Genomic DNA, 22549 nt, shown 5'->3' on the forward strand with positions numbered 1-22549 from the left:
ATCCGACAGTTTCAATCCGTGCAAAGATTTCAGTATTTCCTCGTGCACAAGCAAATATGCACATTCTAACCAGAGCTCAGTTGGGGGGTGTACGAAAACCTTGGACAACATTTAACGTGAAGTATATTTTAGACGCTGAAGAGTGCCTTATCCAGCGGATAAAGTTATCCGGCCTCTGAACAACTGGGGCCTGCTCAATAGACTGCATTCGTATTTCTCGGTATTGAACGGGAAATATATTGTAGCTTGCAATGGAGTCTCTTGTGGGGAATTAGATCATCTAATTTGAAATTTGAAAAGATTCTTCCGCTTTAGCCTCGCATGCAAGCTAGTTCCATTGAGTTCAATATAGATTACATGAATACGGTATATTAGCACTAAGCGCAACGCTGGTACGTTACCAACAAAAATCGTAAAATTATTCTGTTGCATCAACTGAATTTCAATTCCATTCAAGAGGAAATTCTGCTTCATTGTAACCATCCTGTGTATCCTGCCTTAGCGGTAACATCTAAAATTAACGCATAATGAAAATGTTTTGATTCGGAACAATCTACACAATGCTTTCCTACTTACCATTATCAGAATTCTTGGAGATGAGTAGCCTCAAAGCTTGGCAAACTGTCAAACGCAGGTCTGGTCTGTCCGTTAAAGCCACGCCCAATATCCGAGCTACAGGCTTGAATGACTACAAAGAAGGCCAAGGTTTATGAATGTGAATGAAACAGCTAGAAATGCAGTAAAATTTCTTCATGTCCAAATAACGCGTGACACTTCTGTCGAGAAGAATGCAATTTCCAAAAAGGGAGCCTCCACTCTGACAAAATTGACGTTAAATGATTGGAAATCATATCTAAATTCTAAATGTTATTTTGAAAAGTTGAAATAACATTCAAGTGTACAAAAAATCGGTATGATTATCATCTGTTTCCCGCACACAGTGACAGTGAACAGTGAAAACCGGTGAATTGGGAAACCGTATGACGTCACTAAATCCAAAATGGTGACGCCCGCGAAATTAAAATTTAAAAGCGAAAATAGGCGATAGTCAAAGACCGTTTTGTCCGACACGGAAGTCAAAAAGGTTAAATTTCAGAGGTTTGCCTCCACCTTTCTGTAGCTAAATATCAACAGAATTTCTTTAACCAGACCAACAGCAAAAGTACGTTCATCCAGGGACATGCGTTACACCTTTGTTTGTTTTCACGTTCTTTGTTTGCAACTTTAATTTGCCAAATATATAAGAAAGACTGAGCTTGATTATTACCTGACATAGGTCCGTTGGTCGGGTGCAGAATCCTGGCAAGAGAGCCCAGATCTAAAGAGATAAACGAGATCAAATGCTTACGACAACTATCAACTGTCGGTACAGATATGAACAGAACTTTTCACTGCAACATATCATGAATATAATCTGAACTCAGAATGCATCTGAGAATCTTCAGCATTTGGGCAATCTCTTAAAATGCTGAAAGAAGTCGATACACGTTGTAAATTACATAATTATACTCTTGATGTTTGGCAGCCTAAATAGCCCCTCAAGCCTAGTTGGGACTAGGCTTGAGGGGGAAATTAACCTTGTTCCCAGGGCCCTCTCTCTTCCTGGTCCTAGAGGTTCTTTCTTATTTATCCTCAAACAATCAGCGACAGCGAGCCGCGGAACGCAGTGTAGTCAAAAGACCGAGAAACCCAGAAAAAGAAATGAACCGTATCTCGGATTCTAAGATTCAAGTAAACCAACAGCTTCGTTCGGTGGCGCTGCTGCTGAAAACCGTGAAGGCTCGGGCACGTAATAACTTCTGGAACTTCATCGGAGCTTTCCGATCACTCACCGAGTAACCCAGAAGGATATTTTTACCTGAAGTTGCAACGTGTCATAAACTTTACTCTCCAGCAGCTTTCCTTCCTGTTTGAGTGACATTGCTAAAGCAAAGAAAAATGAAAATAATATTAGAAAAACGACGGAGCAGTTTTGTTCTTTATGGTTCTCGTATTTTGCAGTTCTCGGGCTACATGTGAAGACGCCTTTTTGTGGCAAAGTTAGCAAAAACTTGTTTACACAATCATTGATAACAAGCTTTCATCTTGTAAAATAATAACTGAGGAGACCTAATTAATATAAGCTTCATAGTTTCCTTTAGGTCTCCTCGCCATTGTTACATCTATTTTTTTCCTATTTTTTTTTGTTTACATTGTATTTGTGGCGTGGCAAAATAAATTTATAAAACGACAAGTGGTTATTTTTCCCAAATCCCAATGTGATGGCAATCACTTGTTTAATATTCTCGGGCTACCTTTGCCAGTCAACATTTTCCGTTCCTAACAGACGTTGAGTAGTTCGCATTAGCATCAAAGGCCATAATTATTTTTCACTATTCGCATCTATTTATTAATTCTTCTAAGAAAAACATACTCAGAATTTGACGTTTGTCGTAAACCATAAACGCGGTGCTAAATCTCGCTAATGTAAGAATGCCTTACTAACATCCTCGCAGAATTGTTATAGAATTGGTGGGCCTCCAACTGGTGGAGCTTTAAGCTGGTGAAACGTTTCAGTACACAGCACACTGTGTTGTTTGCAATGTACATGTAATTAAGTGGTACGAACGAGCGCAGTCTTCGAAGGAAAAAACTGTAGCGAGCAAGGAAACGGTACATGCCCTTCCACGAGGTTCGCGCTCTTTCGGCGCTTCGCGTCTCGCGTGTTTGCGCTTTCGCTTTATTAGTGGCGGCTTCATTATTTCCAGCTAAGTTACCTTTGGTTCTCAGATTGGCGGCTAGAGGCAACATCGCATCAAAGAAGTACTTCAGTTCAGTATCTTTAACATTGTCCTTTAATACCGGCAAAAGCCAACTGCGTGGAAAGTTGCATGGTCCACCACTGTCAATTAAAATAAAAAGAAAAAAAAAACCCACTTCATTTAGAGTCAATACTTTGTATATTATCTATAACAAAAAGCGCATTAGTGCTAACTGTTGAGTATGTAAAATGAAAGAATCTAATACTACAAACTTAACACAAGCATTTAAACGCAAGTGGTACAAGACTGGACGGATGGCTATCCTTGAGAATCCCGATAACTTACCGAGGCAAAATGCAATTTTTACAAAAAGCTGTTTCTGTGCATAATGCTCCAGAGCAGAGATTCAATTTTTACAGACTTCGAAAGTTAAAATTTAAGTCTTCATGGTTTAATAGAATACATTACTAGGCACATTTGTTTGAAAATGACCAACGATCACTTTAAAAAATGAGAAAATACAAGCACGGTAATTTACCTAGACTTTTAAAGAGACGCGCCCTAAAAATGCAAATAGAAATAGATTGCATTGCATTTTGAAAAGAAAATTTAAAGAATTCCTTACATTTCCTTGTCAAGTTGTAAAGGCACAGCCTCTAGCACAACCCTGGAAAATAAAAATAAAAACGTTCAATGAACGCTGAACAAAGACCATTTCAAACGCGACTTTAGGGACAAGGATGGCTTAAAAGACAGAGTTACCGTTCATACACTGTATTAACCAGAGCAATACCGAGGAAGACAATTACTTTTCGTGAATTAAAACATTAGCATTGAAAGGTTCAGACTGATACTACATGTAGTAACTTAAAGAAGTTACTAAGATTACTTTACTATGTACCTTGGTCCCATTTTCTGGATGGCCATACCAACAGCTCGGTCCAATTTATTGACGTAAGGAAACTGATGTGTCCCTCGCAGATCACAAAGCGAAATCAACAGCTAGATGGAAATTAATCATATGGTAAAACATGTGCAAACATCAAAAGTCACCACCAATAACATAGAAGAGAGAAAGAGAGAAGGAGAGACAGATGGAGAACAGGTGTACAGTATTGTCAGGAAGGAAAAGATCAATGAAGAATGTTACAATAACTGTTGAGAAACTGACCTTTTTCAGTAATTTTGGACAATGTTTTCCAAGGACCTGAAAGTTTTAATGACAAACTGCATAAGTATTAATTATTATTAAGAAAGATGTCATGACCCAACATGACATGTTGGAAAATATTTGGAAAAAAGAACAAAAAGAAAAAGAAAAACAACCTTTATCCTGACAATAATAAACAGTCCAAGGGGTGAATCCATGCATTACCTCAAACGTAACCCTGATCACTTCTAAGATGGCTGCCCAAGATGCTTGATAACGATATTGAAGCCCTGACTCTAGACACCTGTGTATAAACAAGGATGCTATAAGTTGTAACATGACATACTGTTAAATGCCTTCATTTAAGGTCAGTCACTATCAATATATACATGTAAAATGCATCTTTGTTGGATTTTGCTGGGTAACATTTTGAAAAGAATACATGTAAGAACATCCATGTTTTCATTTACTTGCTTCTTTGTTCGTTCATTTATTTACAGTGTATATAGATACGTATTTAACAAGACAATTTTACTAACCTAATTATTTTTTGTAGGGGTGTGTTACTTGCATCACCGGACTTGGTGATTTCTGCACACACCTCTTCAGCCACAGGGGCAAGGCAGTCTTGAAGTAGAGTCTAAATTGAAGAAGTAATGACAATTACATAGAAGCTAAACATTACTGAATTGGCTTCCTATTTGGTATCCTATAGAGTGTGTGCACGGCGGCCATGTTGGAGGACTAAAACAATAGAAGATATTTGCATAAAAATAGCATATATTTCCCAAAGGAAAATCATTGTATTGTTTCGCAAATGATATTGTTGGTGGTATGGCAGCAGGGTACAGTTCAAGGATTCTGCAAGTGCTGTGGTTGCAGCCAACAGTGTAGTGAGAAAGAAACAGAGTTTCCTGTAGCTTAATATGAATATCTGAGAGATGTCAATGCAGTAGTTTCAACTTACCTTCAAAGTGTTTTGAGCAGCAGTGGACAGAGCATAGTGATCTGATAAGAAGTAACTCATTAAAGATGTAAAGAATCTGGGAAGATGGTTGTAGCAAAGGACTGCATCTAATCTGTCAGAGAAAACAATTGGCTGGATCAGTAGAGCAGTATATAATATATAATATATAATATATAAATTTATAATATATAATATATAATATACAATATATAATTATATAATATATAATATATAATATTTAATATAAAATATTTAATATAATAATATATATAATAATTATAATATATATAATTAGAATCCTTATTATATATGTATTTCTCTAGTCTAGATGGTAAATATGCATTGCAAGAAATGCCAATTTGGTGAAGAAGTGTGAGTGAACAGTTCTATGATTGTTTAGTCTAACCAAGTTGATTGTGAGACTAACCGTGCTGTGGTGTTCTTTTAGGATTATCAATAGTCAGAATGAATGCACAAAATGCATTTACCTTCCAAGGTTAACATAAGCCTTCTCCATGGTTGAAATCCAGGCCTGTGATGGCTCATCATCGTTTACACTGGGTTGATAATCATAAAGTGCCTGAAGCAGAAAACATATAAAATTATTATTACACAGCAGTACATGTATATGGACTGATTGCACACTGGTCAAAACACACTACTAGTTCTAGGCACATTAGAAAAATCTCTTCCATTAAAGAGAAATAAAAATGCGTCATTATGCTCCTCTCTCATACTTTCCTTTAAAACGTTTGAGACCCATTACTACCCTAAGAGGGTTTTTCTGGACCACCACATGCCAGTGACTATTAATTTTTTCAACCAGCAAAGCCTTGCTGAAGTATAGTTCCATAGACTAAATTTCTTCAGACATAAATTAATATATATTAATACTCTAGATAGCCTGTGTCCCAGGTTGCATTAGCTTGAGATTGATGTCTGCAGTTCTCCTACATTTTACCCTCAGCTGAGAGTGCAACATAAAACAGATCTATATAAAGTCTACAAAACTGGGTTTATGTGCATTGCACACACATGGGAGCTGAAACATGGAAGGGCAATGTTTTTAGTACATGATCGGTGATCCACTGTACCAAAAAAGATGGCAACTGGTATGTCTGCTAGCATACAAAAAAAACCCCCTAAAAACCCTCATAAAAATGCACACAAAAGTTCTAAAAACTTCAAACCTAGCATACACAATGTTGTTAGTATAGAAACAAATTTAGCCAAATAATATTATGGTTTTATATGTGCCTGTTGGCTGTGTTCGCTAGCTATAGGTTCGCAAGGAGTGGTGGTCAAATGTACCGCTGCTTATTACGTGTATCTTTTTCCGTACGGTGGATTTGACTGTGAAACATTTTTCGTAGTTAAGCAGTTCTTACATTAATGAGCTGAGCATTGAGTTGCTTGCTAAGAGTTGGCGTGTTGGGAGATGCAGAAAGTAGCTTGTAAATGGCTTGAAGAGCATTCACTGTAACCATCTGGTGAAAAAGTAAAAAAAAAAAAAAGAAAAAAAAAATGCATCAATGACACACTTCCACACAACACAATTGACATACATTGCACATCCATTTGGGGTATAGGGAATGTGTTGCAAATCCCAGGGGGGCTTTTTCATTGTTCTCTGAAAATGTTTGTCCTAAATCAGACTAAGCGGTACTTTACAAAATGTACATTTTCCAAATACCACCAGTTAAATAAAACTGATATTAAATACAATTACATGTATATAACCTCCTGACAATAATTATTATTGTTCAACATACCACATTTCCTAATGTCATTAGCTTTAAAAGGCACTCACAAACTGTCTTAACATTCTGCAGAGAAAAATACAGTCATGTATAACAATTATAAAGTGAACAGCATCAATTTGTTACTGCAATAAAGTCAACAGGAGGCTTGGAAAGAAGGGGCAGTAGCTTGAAGTGTATTACAATTTTTTTTTTGCGGGGGGGGGGGGGGGGTGGGGGGCAGAATTGTAATTCGATGCCCAGGACACAAACCTGTCCAGCAAGAAAAGGAAGGATCTCTTTAAGAACACCAATGATGTGAAGTGTGGTGACTGCTCCTTGGGAAGATCCTTTAAAAAAGAAGTTAATATAAATCAATATAGATCAACAGGTTGTTATTCAGCATACATGACAGTGACAGAGCCAGACATTCAGGTGGGGGCCACTTTGTGAAACAAAAAATCCTGGCACCTTCAACCTACAACTGTCCATGTGCACAGGCCTTGGTTTTGGTTAAAAAATAAGGGGAGGGGAGGGAGAGGCCCCCCTGGCAATTCCCCCAGAGCTGCAACTGCACAATAGACCCTTTGCATAAATGGCGCCCAAATTTAAATAACAATACTTGATACATCCTAAGCCTCGTGTTTATGTTTCCAGACAAAGGATTTTTCACATGAATATGAGGCTTAGGATGTATAAAGTATTGTTATTCAAATTTAGGCGCCATTTATGCAAAGGGTCTATGTACCAGCTAAGTGACCGGCAAATCTGTATGAAAATGAATGTGAACAAGGGAAGAAAAATGGTAATTGATAGTGAATGCGTTATTCAAAGAAACTAAAGGGAAGGAACCAAAGGCGGAGGTGGCGTTGACCTGTTCAAACTTCATATGTGAACTGGAAATGCACAATGTACAGTATGTAAGTAACAGCCATACTGTACCTCCATGTTCTTCAATCTGCTGGATGCAGAACTTCACAGTTGCTGAAGATGATGGGTGGTGTGTCATATCTCCTGGTGGTTTCTTCAACAGCAGTGTCACAGCCTCTTGAGCTGCTTTACGAACCTGACATTTTCAAAGTTAAAGTGATTTCATATGAAAACGGTGACATCTTAAAATGTATGTGACAGAATTTTTTTTTCTTGTTTGAACAAATTTTCATGTTGTTGTCGTATGAAAATTGAAAAATTTTCCTCATCACTTTTTCTTCCCAGCTGCATTAGAGGCAAAAAAAGCATCAAATTTCACTTCCAATGAGACAAATACTGTACTATACAAGATGAGAGACTGGGGAAAGTATACAAGCTGTGACATCAAATTATACAGGAATGCTACTTTTAAATATTATTTTGCATTTTCTCTTTTCCTCAGTTATTTCATTTTGATCATTCATAATTTTGTCAACACAGTTTTCTTCCTTTGCACACGAAGAACAACTGAGGAAGAGGGAAACCATGAAACAACATGAACATTTCATCAAGCACATTAAAAAATTTCTGTCATAGTTATACACTTAAGTATTGTACAATTATTGACAAGTACAGAGCCTGAGGAAAAATAAGAATTTTTTTTATTAACGATTTGTATGATTCCAAAGTTAAATTGTACAACAGCAAACAATGTTTATTTTCTTAATTTTTAACTATTTACAATTGGCTGGCCCGCAGGTAGAACTGTAGTGCTAGTCTTGGCGGGCCTGCCTATATAGATGTAAGTTTAATTACAAATTCTTATAATATATACATGTACTGTTGGTTTTTAGCTATTAAAACATCCTGAAGGGCAATTTAAGAGTCCCTAAAATCACAACTAACCAGTTCTAACTGAAACAGTACCTTAGGTTTACTGTGTACTACAAAGCTGAGTAATCCATTGTAAGTTGTCATTGTGGATGATTCTGACCACACAGCTCCTTCTTGAACACTTAGTAATCTGCACAGACAGCCTAGCAGCTGTGACCACAAAACAAAAAAATGAAAATACACTGTAACTCACACACAGTATGTTTAGTTAGACATTGTGATGTATGTGTAAGTAATTGTGTACCTGTACTGCCATAAACATTACATGATCATTAATATTAAGAGTTAAAAAGGTAGACTAGTGTCCACTATCAGCTGAGGATACAGTACTTCAATCAATGATGGCAGTTTGGTCATTAATACAGTCATGTAGAACTCAAGAATTGTTCGGGAAGGGGAAAGAGGGTGGGGGCAAAAACAAAATGTTTGGATATAAAACCCACATTCAGAGACAGGAAGAGATTTTTTTGAACTGGAAGACATTGAAAACAACGTTACTTGTCGACTACATGCTGAATTGTAAGAATGTAAGAAAGAGCGTGATTGCTCATGTTCAAACTTGGAGGGAAACAGAGGCTGCCACCAGGGAAACAAAATGTTGTGAAAGAAAGTGATTGAAGGCCCCACTGAGAAAAGGGAATGATTATAATTGAAGGGCTCCGTGGAAAAAGGGCGTAAGTGACGATTTTGGCCATTTTTTTAAATGTCATCCAAATGAGCTGAAATTTTGCATGTGGCCTTTGATTTAATAGAAATACATTGCCCTGTATTTTTTTTCGCAAATTTCTGCTTCATTTTGAAGAAAAACCTCAAGCAAAAAATGCGTCGGCGTTCTTTGCATTCTTTTATTCATAGCGGAAACAAAAGAAACCGATTAATGTCTTTGTGTCGTAAAATCAACGGAGCGGGAAATATGAAGTTCGATATTAATAACAATGGTATTATAAACCTCTATTGCAAAACTTTAGTTGGTGTGTGCGGCCCTGGCACACTCGGTTAAGAGGGTACAACGCTGTGTGCGGGAGGTGCCCGGTTCGATGTGTGCGTACTGATACTGTTTTTTTTTTTTCCACTCACGTTCTCTTATAATTTTTTTTTTACGTTTTTTCTGTTGTTCCTAAGTTCGTTCAAGACTAGCGGTTTCTTATCAAGTATTATTACGCCCGATGCAGCGTTTGTTCTTCCTCGAAGGCAAAAATTGCACCGTTCGTTGTTGTGATTAGCTAGTTCACATTTCCTTCCGTTTTTTTTTTTTTCGCTTATGTCAGCTTCGTTTTCTTGAAAAACATCAGCCAATTTTCCCTGCCAAATTTCCTTTCCGAAATAGCGGGAAGTGTAGCGTGCCGCTTATCGAAGAAAACAAACTTCGTTGTGGGTGGCTATCAAAATGTCTGGCAGCCGGTGAACTTTTCCGGCGAACCGCTCATAAAATGACCGACAGCACGATATCTTTTACAAAGTCAAGGCACTTGCATTTTGTAAGTTAAATAATGTTAAACTACGTTTTCTCATTGATAGCTAAAGAAGTAAGTTTCCAATTTGTAAAAAAAAAAAAAATAAATAAAGTTTAAGTTGTTTGTTGTTGTTGTAATCTAATGCACTACCATCGCGCTACCGAAGCGCTCTACCGATTTATCTTTTTCTCTCTCTCTGTTTTAATTATATATTTTGTTGTTGGTGTATATGTAACTGCCAGCCCAAACGCCACACATTAAATAATAACATTATCATGATGACAAGAATAACGATTTGCCTTTTGATTGTTGTCCTTTTGTTGTTTGACATTTTGGACAACTTAGACGCGGTCGACTTTTTCGAGGTCTGGATGCGTTTGGGCCTCTAGATAAAGTTCGGAAATTCTTCTGAGCTTCCGATCGCACGCCGAGAACAATAGAGGGAAGAGAATCGTTGTCTATCTGCTGTATTTTGACAGTGCATTGACCCTTACCTTAGGCTTGGTCAATACACTTGCAAGAAGAGAACTCGACCAATATTACCCCAATATGAACCGAACAAGAAACTTCAAAAACTTCACTAGAAGCCGCTGGAGGGAAGACGGGCCGCAGAAGGGCTGGATGCATAACCGCCTTTCACATGTCGAATGCTGGGCCTTTTTTTTTTGTTTTTTCCCGCATTTATGTTTTGCTGATTAACTAGTTTTGTATGTGGGCTTCGTTTTAGTGAACAAATATTGCCCCGTATTTTTTTCCGCTGGTTTGCTCTTCGTTTTCGAGAAATAACATCTGCCGGCAAAAAAAATCAGTTTTCCTAGCGGCATCTAGTGGAGATCTTTTGTTGAACTAGCGCTATTGGAGCCGCTAAGGATACAAGTTGCGTCGATAGCCAAAATAGCTTAAGTAACAAAATATGTATGCCATAAATATTCGAACAGCTGGCATTTCCAGTAAAAGACTCAGCGCGCGATGGAAACCTTAAGTTCAGCTAAATTCACATTGCAAGACGGTTTCGTTGATTCAAAGCTGCAATCGTGATTGAGCAAAACAGCACCGGCGATCTTATTTCGGCTCAATAATGTTTGTTTTCTTTTTTAATAGCGACCTGTAATCGACAATAGCTATGTAGTTTCGTTCCCGAGATATCTAATCAAAAGTACGGTTATCGAACCCAATCGAACATCGTTCGTTCGATTGCCGAATCTAGTCGAACTTAATAACACAGACGAACTTACAATAAAGTTTTGCCAATCAGTTTTGCTGACATAGCCGACCTATGTCGAATTTTAGGCCGTTTTCGATTAATGAGCTGTACTTGAGTTCACAGCCAACAAAACTTGTACTGCTGGCTACAGGGTACTGTACACTCGCTTAAAGCCAAATATGCCCTACATGTAGTACTTAGCAGATAAGTTGTAAAAGTCAATGGTCTGTAAGGCATTACTGAATAAATTTATGGTACAGTAATGCATACTGATTTAATCGCAAACATCCCCAAATAATGTTGAATGACAAGGCTGTTGCCTAAGAAAAAATTCAAGAGCCCACAATGCTGAAAGCCAACAAGTTAGGAACCCAACATGTGAAGTGTTAAGTGCTGCTGCAAACAATTGAGGCACCCAGGGCATTTTCTTAGTTGCCCCAGGCTACCTTTTAGGCAGCAGCCTTGGATAAAATTGTTGTTTTACGTAATGTGTTTTGCCAAGTGGATTTTAGCAAGGTACAGTAGAAAAAAAATATATATAATCATAAATTGCAACACTATCTTGCTGGATTACAGAATACACATATATGAAATATATTTAAGCAGACAGATTAATAGTAATTCCTACAGGTCTGAGTAGTCCTGGGGCTCCATCTGCAGCATGAGATGCCAGGATTGTAACAAGAACCTGACAAGACTTGGAGAACTTGGCTTGAAGAATACCATCAGGGACACTACAAGAAGAAAACAGAACTTATTAAACTTTACATTGTCTGAATTACATGTACATACCTTCCCTAAATACAATTAGTAATTTGATACTGCATAATTATGCAAATATGTAGTAAATGTACACATGACATGCACTTGTCTCTCAGTCTGGAAATGCCTAGTCTCCCTCGCAAATGCTATTTAGGCTTGTCACACAATCTTTCCTTTCCCTCCTGTTGGGGAGGAAAGACTGTGTGATGAGCCAAAAGAGCATCTGCAAGGGAGGCTAGGAAAATTAATGCCAAGATACATACACGTCAGCATTCAACACCAAACTGCAGACAGAATTAAGGGTAGATGTTTACATGAGATATCTAGATACTGTACAATGAGAATTTTACAATAATTTACATGACTGTATTATAATTCTTATTAAACAAGACAGTACAGAGTACCTTTTGATGACCAAACTCAACAGAAACATTATTGCAGTAACAGCTTCTATTTCCTCAGCTGACTCTAGAGCAGTCATCTAAATAAATAAAAGAACAATAAGTCGATAAATTTAGACCTTAACCTGCTGAAGTCCCCACAGTATACATGTCACAGTGTATACTGTCAGCACATGACTGACTAATTCATGTTAATCAACATTGTATTCTGTTCAATAATTTTATTAGTATATAACGGTAATACTGATTTTGTCCTGTTTATAGTATAGCACAGAACATAAACCTTGACCTACCAAGGCTGCAAAGTACTCTGTTTCGGATTCTTTTCCACAGTGTATACTGTCAGCACATGACTGACTAATTCATGTCAATCAACATTGTATTCTGTTCAATAATTTTATTAGTATATAACGGTAATACTGATTTTGTCCTGTTTATAGTATAGCACAGAACATAAACCTTGACCTACCAAGGCTGCAAAGTACTCTGTTTCTGATTCTTTTCCACCTTTTGATTTGATCACCTGTTGAAAATCACTTGCTGTTAATTTGCAGACTTATCATATAGACTGATACAATATTATTAATCTGCTACAACGATAATTACGTAACAGTATACAAAAGTGTGTTCAGTTGGTGGTATTTTGGAATAATACACACACTGTACACTGAAAATCCCCCAAAACAGATTTTTTTCAGATGCCACAATATAAACTGGCTCTTGAATATTCAGTGGCAATGGAAGTTTTCAGAAACAGGATTGTTAATTTTTCGTAACACCCACAGTACTTAAAACAAGATATCTAAAATTAATAAATACATGTACACTTTACTGAAGTTCACCTTACACGTAAATAACCAGATTTGCCAGGTATAATTACTGTAATTAAAGAATGTTTACCTCAGTAACTGCAGCAAGAACAGCACAAACCTGAGAAAAAGGTGAATTTAATTTAGTAAACTACTGAAAACGAACATACATGTATACATGTGTACACTGGACATGCACAGTGCATGCAAATGTAAATGTGAAACCTTCACACTGTTCTCATTTAACACAAGTAGGGATCTCAACCAGGCTTTATCATAAGACACTGAAAGGTTGCTGCTTTATCTTTAGGACCTCAATTTCCTAGCCATTCTGCATTTTGACTTCAAGAAAGCATCAGTTCTGGTTAATAAGCAAACGCCAAACCACTTTAAATGCGCAGTGGCCACATTCCTGGGCACCATCTGTCTACATTTACATTATCTATGAGTGGAATGGGACCTGATCAATTGAGTGATGTTTGGTGATCCGATTGAAATCAATCAATACAAAGTGGATGAATCACAAAAGCTACAGCTGTATGAGCATTGACTGATTATTGATTATCAACATCACTCAATTAATTTATTCAACTGGTATTCAATATCTGTATCATTGATTGGTCAGGATGGGACTGCCAATTATTTTGATGAGTTACAGCAGTGAGTTATCATATGCTGAGTTGAGCCAGCAAGATCTTGAATTTTCAAAATCTTGCTGGCAAGATCTTGAATTTTCAAAAACTTGCCCGCAAGATTATTGCTCTGCACGCAGCACATTTTTGGCGCTGTCTATCTTCTGGTCCCTTCAACATGGATTACAGAAAACGCACCTATGCCCAGGCACTGCGTGTTTAGAGGTTAGTGGCACCGGCCTTCCTTTCCTCATTTATTTCGGGCTGTACACTGTTAATAATAGCAACAATAGATTGAACATCAACCAACAAGATCTTCAAAAAAGCGATCTTGCCAGCCACATTTTGAAAATTCAAGATCTTGCCAGCAAGATTTTGAAAATTCAATATCTTGAGAATGATGTATTAATCAGTAAATGACACAGGCATACTCGGAAAAAAATCCGAGTATGCCTGTATCAGGAGTTGAATCTAAGACCTTCTGATTACTAGTTCGGATGCTCTACCACTGAGCTACAGGAGACTTGTGGGAGCTAAGGCCATTAAACTAGGTTCATGGGACAAACATCCTGCATAATGCTAGGATTGGAATGAAAATTCAAGATGTTGCCAGCAAGATTTGAAAATTCAAGATCTTGCAACTCACAGGCCTTAAATCACCACTGGTAACTCACCATTGCTATCTTACTGCCTTGTTTAACCCAGTCAGGATCTACTATGCACATTTTGAAAGTCATAAAACAAAACATAATTTCTTGAACTATCATAACTTTATCATCATCGTCATCATCGTAAAACTTCATTTTAACTCGGATTGAAGAGTAGCACGTATTAAAATCACTTCTGTCCCCAAGGGAAATAGCTACAGAATTTAAAAAAGGGAGGCTTATAACTTTGTTCAGAAAACATCTATAAATTGAACCATGCTTGCATTACAAATCACTGACCTCTTTGTGCTGCGAGGAAGGCGAATCCCAAAGTCGTCTCACAGTAGCGAAGACAGGATTAGAACAATCCGTCAAACCACTCACGCTGAATGCACCAAATGTCTGCCCACTCTTGACACTGAATCCCTCATCGTCTTTAAGCTCCACGTCGCCTTCTTCGTCCTGTTTTTCTGCATGTTTTGCGAGAGCTTCAACAGTAAGATTAGAGTTCCCAGTGGATTGACCACGGACAATGGCTCCCCTCTTCGCCGCTTCTCTGTGTGTTGTTGTCGACGGATTTGACTCACAGCTCTGTCCCTTTCGCCAACCTTTTGTTTTATTTTGTCGCAAACGTACCATGATGTAAAATGTTTAAGATACTACAAGATGTTTTTGATGCATGAGCTGCAAACACTCGCCATGTTTTCGAAATCCTCGTGGCTTTTAATGTGAGCCTACGATTCCCAAAACAAGTGAACAGCGGCGTGTTGGACGATGAGGGACTGGAAAACAGTATTCCCCAGTCTCTTTCCCACTCGCAGAAGCCATACAACGCTTATATTAATATATTGACTGTATTATCAGGTTGACTCCCGGCCCTGTCAAGTTTGATAAGTAGCATGGACAGAATAGATCATACAATCATAGTTGTTATTAACATATGGTAACACTGATCGTCATGGTGCACTAACTATTCGTCGTCCGTTCACAACAGGTATCCTGCGAAATACGTAACTAGCTTAATGGCAAAAGATCGTCTCCAGCTTTCTGCAATAAAACTTTGCTTTGTTATCAATGTGTTGAATAATGAAACAATTACCTTGCCCAATGTTGCGGAATATCCCCTGATTTTAGGCAACTCGGCCTACGGACTCGTAGGCCGAGAATCAGGCGACTCAGTTCCGCGCGATTTCGCAAGATGATAATTGTGAGTTATTTAGAGGAGTCTTAATTGTTTCATCTGGTTTAATTACATTGTGTTTTTTTTTTTTTTCAATTACTGAAGTTCTTAAATTTTCGCTTAAAAGTGAATACACTCCAAGTTTCTCTTATTTTCTGTTATTTCTTTTACTATACGCGCCTAACCAAAACAGTTACCGGGAATAGTTGGGTGTATTATGATACATTTCAAAAGTAAATTTGCCCATTTGTTTTCGGCTGTCGTTGGTGAAAAAAGTGTCTTATGGATTCCAAACGTGTTACTAAAAATACATGGCACAGACCCTTGTTTAAAAAGGAACCAACCGGACCAACCGAAAACAAGATAGAGACATTCGCAAGTATTTAATAAAAGTTGAAACGAACGTTATCGCCTAAATCTCGCTAGCAAAACATGACACCATTAACGATTGAAGTGACAATTGCAATCGATACTGGGAAAATGTTTTACTGCTGAGAAGCATTGATGAGAAAGCGAAAGTTCCAACATGGAGTGCTTAAACTCCGATGGATGTTAAAACAAATATGAAGTTTTGAATACGCTCGTCATTAGCCTTGAGTACACTTAGCCCACCATGCAAATAGAGGTTTCTAATTTTTGAAATACCACTTGGACAAAACAACCTTATTTCGTGGTTAAACTTATTTCCCCATCCCTTTAAAGAACACGCTGCGAAAACATATGATTTGACTTTTGGCTCGCCAGTTTTTGTTTTCAAACGTCTCTGTCTGTTCTCAGAGTACTGAGTTTACTAATGAGGCGATAACTCTGTTATGAACACTCCCTGTTTTCCTCCAGCCAATAGCATGTCTCGTTTCGATTACACCATGGTAATAAGTGCGTGGTCTTAAATAAGCGTTTGTTTAGTTAAGGGACATTGATTAACTTCCAATGGAAAAATTAAGAAAGAATGAAGAAGGAGTTTTTGAAATTGTTTTCCCAACAAATAAGATCACAGACAGAATTTTTGTTTCTAAGAGTGAGTTCTTTGTTCTTTACATGTCTTGATGTGGAATTTAATCATATATTTATCAATATGTATAACAAAAGAGCCGTTCACAAGTCGAGTATTTGATACCTACTTGTCTAACTAACGAACGGTCGTGATCTTTCTTTTTTTCTTTCACTATTTAGCACATAATGAGAGCTTTTTGTTCAAGTCCTGATTGGGAAGTAACAATGAATTCCATTCTGTTTTTCACAAAAGTGTGTTCTCAATCATTTTGTAAGTCTGGAGAGACGATTTTAAGGGGACATTTTCATGGGTTGTTACCCCATTTCTCGTGCTCGAAAATATACTAAATCTTAGCTTTTAACTTTAATACTTACCTCGTACTCCTTAAAGTACGCTAAATAACGTCTCGAGGATTAGGGCCAGGACAATAATTATTCTTTCGTTAGGGAATTTTGAAGCGGCAGTGTCTTCGAGATTATATAGTTCAGTTTGGTGAGAAATTTCAAGGTCAGCCTTATCTCAAACAAGCCTACTAAGTAAACTCACTCATGTCCAATAAACCCAATCTTAGTCGAATCGTCAGTAAGCGAAGACGATTCGACTCACCAGAAGTCAGGTCGTGAATAAATGCTTCGCAAGGCCGCTATCGATCGATTCGTTTGCCCTTGCAGTCGACCCGTCTTGCCGGAAGTCGATTCGCTTGCGGGAATCGATCGATTCGTTTGCCCTTGCAGTCGACCCGTCTTACCGGAAGTCGATTCGCTTGCGGGCTATGAGGGAGGGCAGAAAATGTCGACGATTCGACTCGAATCGAGTCGAATTGATCAATTCGTTTGCCCTTGTAGTCGACGAAGACGATTCGACTCACGGGAAGTCAGGTCGTGAATAAATGCTTCGTAAGGCCGCTATCGATCGATTTGTTTGTCCTTGCAGTCGACCCGTCTTGCCGGAAGTCGATTCGCTTGCGGGCTATGAAGGAGGACAGAAAATGTTGACGATTCCACTCAATTCGACTCGAATCGATCGATTCGTTTGCCCTTGCAGTCGGCCCGTCTTACCGGAAGTCGATTCGCTTGCGGGTTATGAGGGAGGGCAGAAAATGTTGACGATTCGACTCGAATCGATCGATTCGTTTGCCTTTGCAGTCGGACCCGTCTTACCGGAAGTCGATTCGCTAGCGAGTTACGAGGAAGGGCAGAAAATGTTGACGATTCGACTCGATTCGACTCGAATCGATCGATTCGTTTGCCCTTGCAGTCGATCCGTCTTACCGGAAGTCGATTCGCTTGCGGGCTATGAGGGAGGGCAGAAAATGTCGACGATTCGACTCGAATCGCTCAAATTGATCGATTCGTTTGCCCTTGTAGTCGACCCGTCTTACCGGGAAGGTAACAAAGAAGGCAGGTAGAAAAGCGTGTATATGCTCGTACTTAAAGCGTTTGCGCGGGAAAGAGCGTGTACACAAGAAAGGAAATATACATCAACCTTCCTCGTTCTTAAAGCGTTTGCGCAAGAGAGAGCGTGGGCACGAGAAAGGAAATATACATCAACCTTCCTCGTTCTTAAAGCGTTTGCGCGAGAAAGAGCGTGGACACGAGAAAGGAAATATACATCAACCTTCCTTGTTCTTAAAGCGATTGCGCGAAAAAGGAAATATATATATGAACATCCCGGAGAGAGCGAATATAGATGAACCTCCCTGAGAAGGGAAATATACATGAATATTCCTCGTTCTTAAAACCTGTTAGACCGTGCGACGAAATTTACATAAAACCTTCCTTGAGTTCCTGAGGGCCTGGGGACGAGGCTGCGATTTTCAGCAAAGGACGCGTGCATGTGAACTATGGCTGGCTTTATGAAAGACCACATGCAGTTATTTCGGTTTTCTTCTGATCTTAATTTTGTGAGAAGAAGTTTTTTTTAAATTATCTGCGTTGACGTCAGTTGCTAAGAGGTGTGTGTGTGGAGAAAAGGAGGTCATTGTCAGTGGGAAGCGAAAGAATTTGGATGGCGACGAGATCTCTGTTGGTGAATCGGAGAGCCTTTTTTTATTTGTATCCAACTGAACATTTTTATTCATCAAAACAGTTAACCAGCAGTTACTGTTTTCTCAAATTTTGTTATAGTTGTGATTATTTGGGAATAGGACTTTCTGTCATCCAATTCTGTCTGTCATCATACTCGTGAATAACAATCACAGAACAAATTAGACTCTACTCACTCCTATTACCATATTACCCTATTACCAGCAACAATCCACCTCCCGGTTGAAAGAACGCCTGCGCGAAAGTTTGAGCAGTGATTTTGAATTAAGATTTTTTGCCAGAAGTGCTTATAATCTAATTCCTACACCGTTTCCTAACGGCAAGTAACCATAGCCTTTCCGCTTGCTGCGCCTAAAGGTCGATTTCCACTGTCGCGTAAATTTAAAGTGCGTACGGGCGTGAATTTCATGACTGGCTTTTCGGGCGTAAACATGGTAAATAAAATTAGAGTCGATGTATGAAAGGCCGCGCGTAAATAAATTTGCACGCGCGCGCATACGTAAGCTTCCAGGCCTGAAAACCCACCCTTCTCCAAGCGTAGCCAGAGAATTTTTCTTTAAACAGAGGTTGTCTAAGTAAACCACAATTTTTCAAGCCTGTTTCAAAAAGATCCGGGCCATTACTTCAAGTAAAGAGAGAATTTCCTCAAAACATTCTGCAAATCTGACGCGTAAACGTACCTTACACGGGTGACAGATTTACACACCGCGCGCGGTTTATTATTTCATTTGCTTCATATTTTATACTGTCAATCAATTAAGTTTAACGTAGTTCCGCTATTGCGGAAATATTTGTCAGCTATATAAGCGTATGTCCCAATGTAAATTTCCATTGTACCTGAAGAAGGCTAGTTTGGCCAGCTGAAATGTAGTAACCTTTAAACCGTATTTCTACGTTGTATCGGTCTCTGCTTCTTATCTCGTTTTTTTACAGCGTGACGCATAGGTTGACCCAATCGACTTCCGGTTAGACGGGTCGATTGTAGAGCAAACGAATCGATCGAGTCGAGTCGAATCGTCAACATTTTCTATCCTCCCTCAAGGCTGGCTTGCCGTGTTTTTCTTAAGTGTCTAGCAATTCGACTTCCGGTAAGACGGATCGACTACAAGGGCAAACGAATCGATCGATTCGAGTCAAATCGAGTCGAATCGTCGACATTTTCTACCCTACCTCAAGGCCGGCTTGCCGTGTTTTTACCAAGTGTCTAGCCAATCGACTTCCGGTAAGACGGATCGACTGTAAGGCAAACGAATCGATCGATTCGAGTCGAATCGAGTCGAATCGTAGACATTTTCTACCCTACCTCAAGGCTGGCTTGCCGTGTTTTTACCAAGTGTCTAGCCAATCGACTTCCGGTTAGACGGGTCGACTGTAAGGCAAACGAATCGATCGATTCGAGTCGAATCGTCGACATTTTCTACCCTCCCTCAAGGCTGGCTTGCCGTGTTTTTACCAAGTGTCTAGCCAATCGACTTCCAGTTAGACAGGTCGACTGTAAGGCAAACGAATCGATCGATTCGAGTCGATTCGAGTCGAATTGTCGACATTTTCTACCCTCCCTCAAGGCTGGCTTGCCGTGTTTTTACCAAGTGTCTAGCCAATCGACTTCCGGTTAGACGGGTCGACTGTAAGGCAAACGAATCGATCGATTCGAGTCGAATCGTCGACATTTTCTACCCTCCCTCAAGGCTGGCTTGCCGTGTTTTTACCAAGTGTCTAGCCAATCGACTTCCAGTTAGACAGGTCGACTGTAAGGCAAACGAATCGATCGATTCGAGTCGAATTGTCGACATTTTCTACCCTCCCTCAAGGCTGGCTTGCCGTGTTTTTACCAAGTGTCTAGCCAATCGACTTCCGGTTAGACGGGTCGACCGTAAGGCAAACGAATCGATCGATTCGAGTCGATTCGAGTCGAATCGTCGACATTTTCCACCCTCCCTCAAGGCTGGCTTGCCCTGCTTTTACTAAGTGTCTAGCCAATCGACTTTCGGTAAGACGGATCGACCACAAGGGCAAACGAATCGGTCGATTGGTCGCGAATCGTCGACATTTTCCACCCTACCTCAAGGCAAGCTTACCGTGTTTTAACTAAGTGTCTAGCCAATCGACTTCCGGTTAGAAGGATAGACCACAAGGGCAGACGAATCGATCGATTCGAGTCGAATCGCCATAATCCCAGACGAGTCGAGTCAGATTGGGTGTATTGGACAACCCTCAGTAAACTGGATCTGAACGTTAATTAGCGTCATCCATTAAGTAGACGTTATCTTTCGGAAGTCGTATTCAACTGCACGGTACTGAGAAAATAATTCGATCCTATATTCTACATTTTAAACTTTCCCCATTGGGATACCTCTTTCTTTGTGAAAATGAAGAGAACAACTAGGAAAGCACTTGATCAGGCTATTTAAATAAAAAGAGGGGGATCACCGTGCAACGTTATATTGCGGCCCGGGAGCCAAATGCATAAGGCTTTCCTAAGTTAAGATAAATCCTAAGTATTGTTTCTTAACAATAGTCTAATAATATTAATAATAATAATAATAATAATAATAATAATAATAATAATAATAATAATAATAACAATAATAATAATAGTAATAATAATAATAATAATAATAATAACAACAATAATAATAATAATAATAATAATAATAATAATAATAATAAATAATTAATGATCTCTTTATTAAAATATTCCAAGGATGAAGATAATAATAATAATAATAATAATAATAATAATAATAGTAATAATAATAATAATGATAATAATCTTTTTTTTTATATAGCGTTATTTCTACTAAGAAACCAATAACGCTTTACAATAATAATACGTGTAAAATATGAGATAACAATACATGAAAATAATAGATAACAGTAACACCTAAAATATACAAAGACTATAATATGACTAATCAAGATAAATATTTACAAGAAAATTAATTCAACAATAATAAAAGAGTCAAAAAGCTTCTTAAAAAGAACCATTAAAAGGAAATGTTTTGATCTGCTTCTTAAAGGTGCTTAAAGATTCGGTTTCTCTAATATTGTGAGGAAGGCTGTTCCATCGCATAGGACCATTCACAGAAAAAAACTCTTCTTCCATATGTCTTGAGGTTGTACCGCGGAACAACGAGGAGTCTTTTGGAGGAAGAGCGTAAAGACCTGGTCGGTTCATATCTAGTGATCATGTCAGATATATAGAGTGGCGCAATGCTGTGGTATGCCTTAAAAACTAGTACTAGGATCTTAAATTCAATTCTGACAGCAACAGGCAACCAGTGGAGTTCTTTAATAGACTTTTGACTATATCCCTTTAACGACGTTTGTACCTATTGTCTTTTGCATATATTGAGCGCGCACGCTGAGGAAGACATGAATACCTTATTATAGGAAATTAAGAATGCACTTTACTAACGCGATTTTACAAAATTCGCGTTAATTTAATATATCTTAATTAATGTCGATGTAAATTTAATGCACGCTATTTTACGACATTGTTATTTTAAAGCACCTTTCAGTTATTTCATTACAAAACCTTATTAGTTCATGACTCCTCTATTGGCTCTTCAGAGCCACTATCCTTTGAATTGATAGGGTCTAGTAAGGCTTCAAAACCAAATTTTAGGCTTTAAAAAAAACTTAGAAACATCCGTCCACTTGTCTTGGAATGTTTTATTGACGGAAGGCAAAACGCAGTTTGGCATTCAGAAATGTAAAGTGCGAGTTTGCAAAATTATGAGAATCGCGGCAGTAAATAAAGCAAGATGCTTATCGAAAAATTCGCGTTAATTTAATGCATGTAAACCTAACTTTTGAAAAATTCGCGTTAATTTAGTGTAACGTAAATTTTCTTCGCGTTGTCAACGTGCATTGTTAATTTCCTACAATAAGGTAAATTTCGCGCTGGTCTGTTGGGGCCAGATTCACTATCAGTCCAGATACAATACTTAGGATACATTTTAACTTAAGATGCCTTCGTGAAACTGGCCCCAGCACCCAGTTTTATATTAAGAGTCAT

At 38.4% G+C, this 22549-nt stretch overlaps 1 protein-coding gene across 1 annotated transcript in view; it reads right to left on the reverse strand.

The window, feature by feature from the left end:
• Positions 1-15036, reverse strand: part of LOC146465974 (RRP12-like protein) — a 29074-nt gene extending 14038 nt beyond the window's left edge. The window contains exons 1-21 of the mRNA XM_085128132.1: positions 14610-15036; positions 13122-13151; positions 12691-12744; positions 12225-12301; positions 11687-11792; positions 8434-8550; positions 7540-7663; positions 6871-6947; positions 6631-6684; positions 6247-6345; positions 5347-5438; positions 4859-4970; positions 4431-4531; positions 4117-4195; positions 3913-3948; positions 3643-3743; positions 3367-3408; positions 2757-2881; positions 1859-1923; positions 1268-1318; positions 577-688 (exon numbers count right to left, since the gene is read on the reverse strand). Coding sequence (XP_084984258.1) covers positions 577-688; positions 1268-1318; positions 1859-1923; positions 2757-2881; positions 3367-3408; positions 3643-3743; positions 3913-3948; positions 4117-4195; positions 4431-4531; positions 4859-4970; positions 5347-5438; positions 6247-6345; positions 6631-6684; positions 6871-6947; positions 7540-7663; positions 8434-8550; positions 11687-11792; positions 12225-12301; positions 12691-12744; positions 13122-13151; positions 14610-14948 — 1993 coding nt within the window. The 5' untranslated portion in view covers positions 14949-15036. The remainder of the gene's footprint in view (positions 1-576; positions 689-1267; positions 1319-1858; positions 1924-2756; positions 2882-3366; positions 3409-3642; positions 3744-3912; positions 3949-4116; positions 4196-4430; positions 4532-4858; positions 4971-5346; positions 5439-6246; positions 6346-6630; positions 6685-6870; positions 6948-7539; positions 7664-8433; positions 8551-11686; positions 11793-12224; positions 12302-12690; positions 12745-13121; positions 13152-14609) is intronic.
• Positions 15037-22549: the final 7513 nt, after the last annotated feature.

Source organism: Pavona decussata, unplaced genomic scaffold, assembly GCF_977016875.1.
Source record: "Pavona decussata unplaced genomic scaffold, jaPavDecu1.1 SCAFFOLD_155, whole genome shotgun sequence".
In the NCBI taxonomy this organism is placed as follows: Eukaryota; Metazoa; Cnidaria; class Anthozoa; order Scleractinia; family Agariciidae; genus Pavona; species Pavona decussata.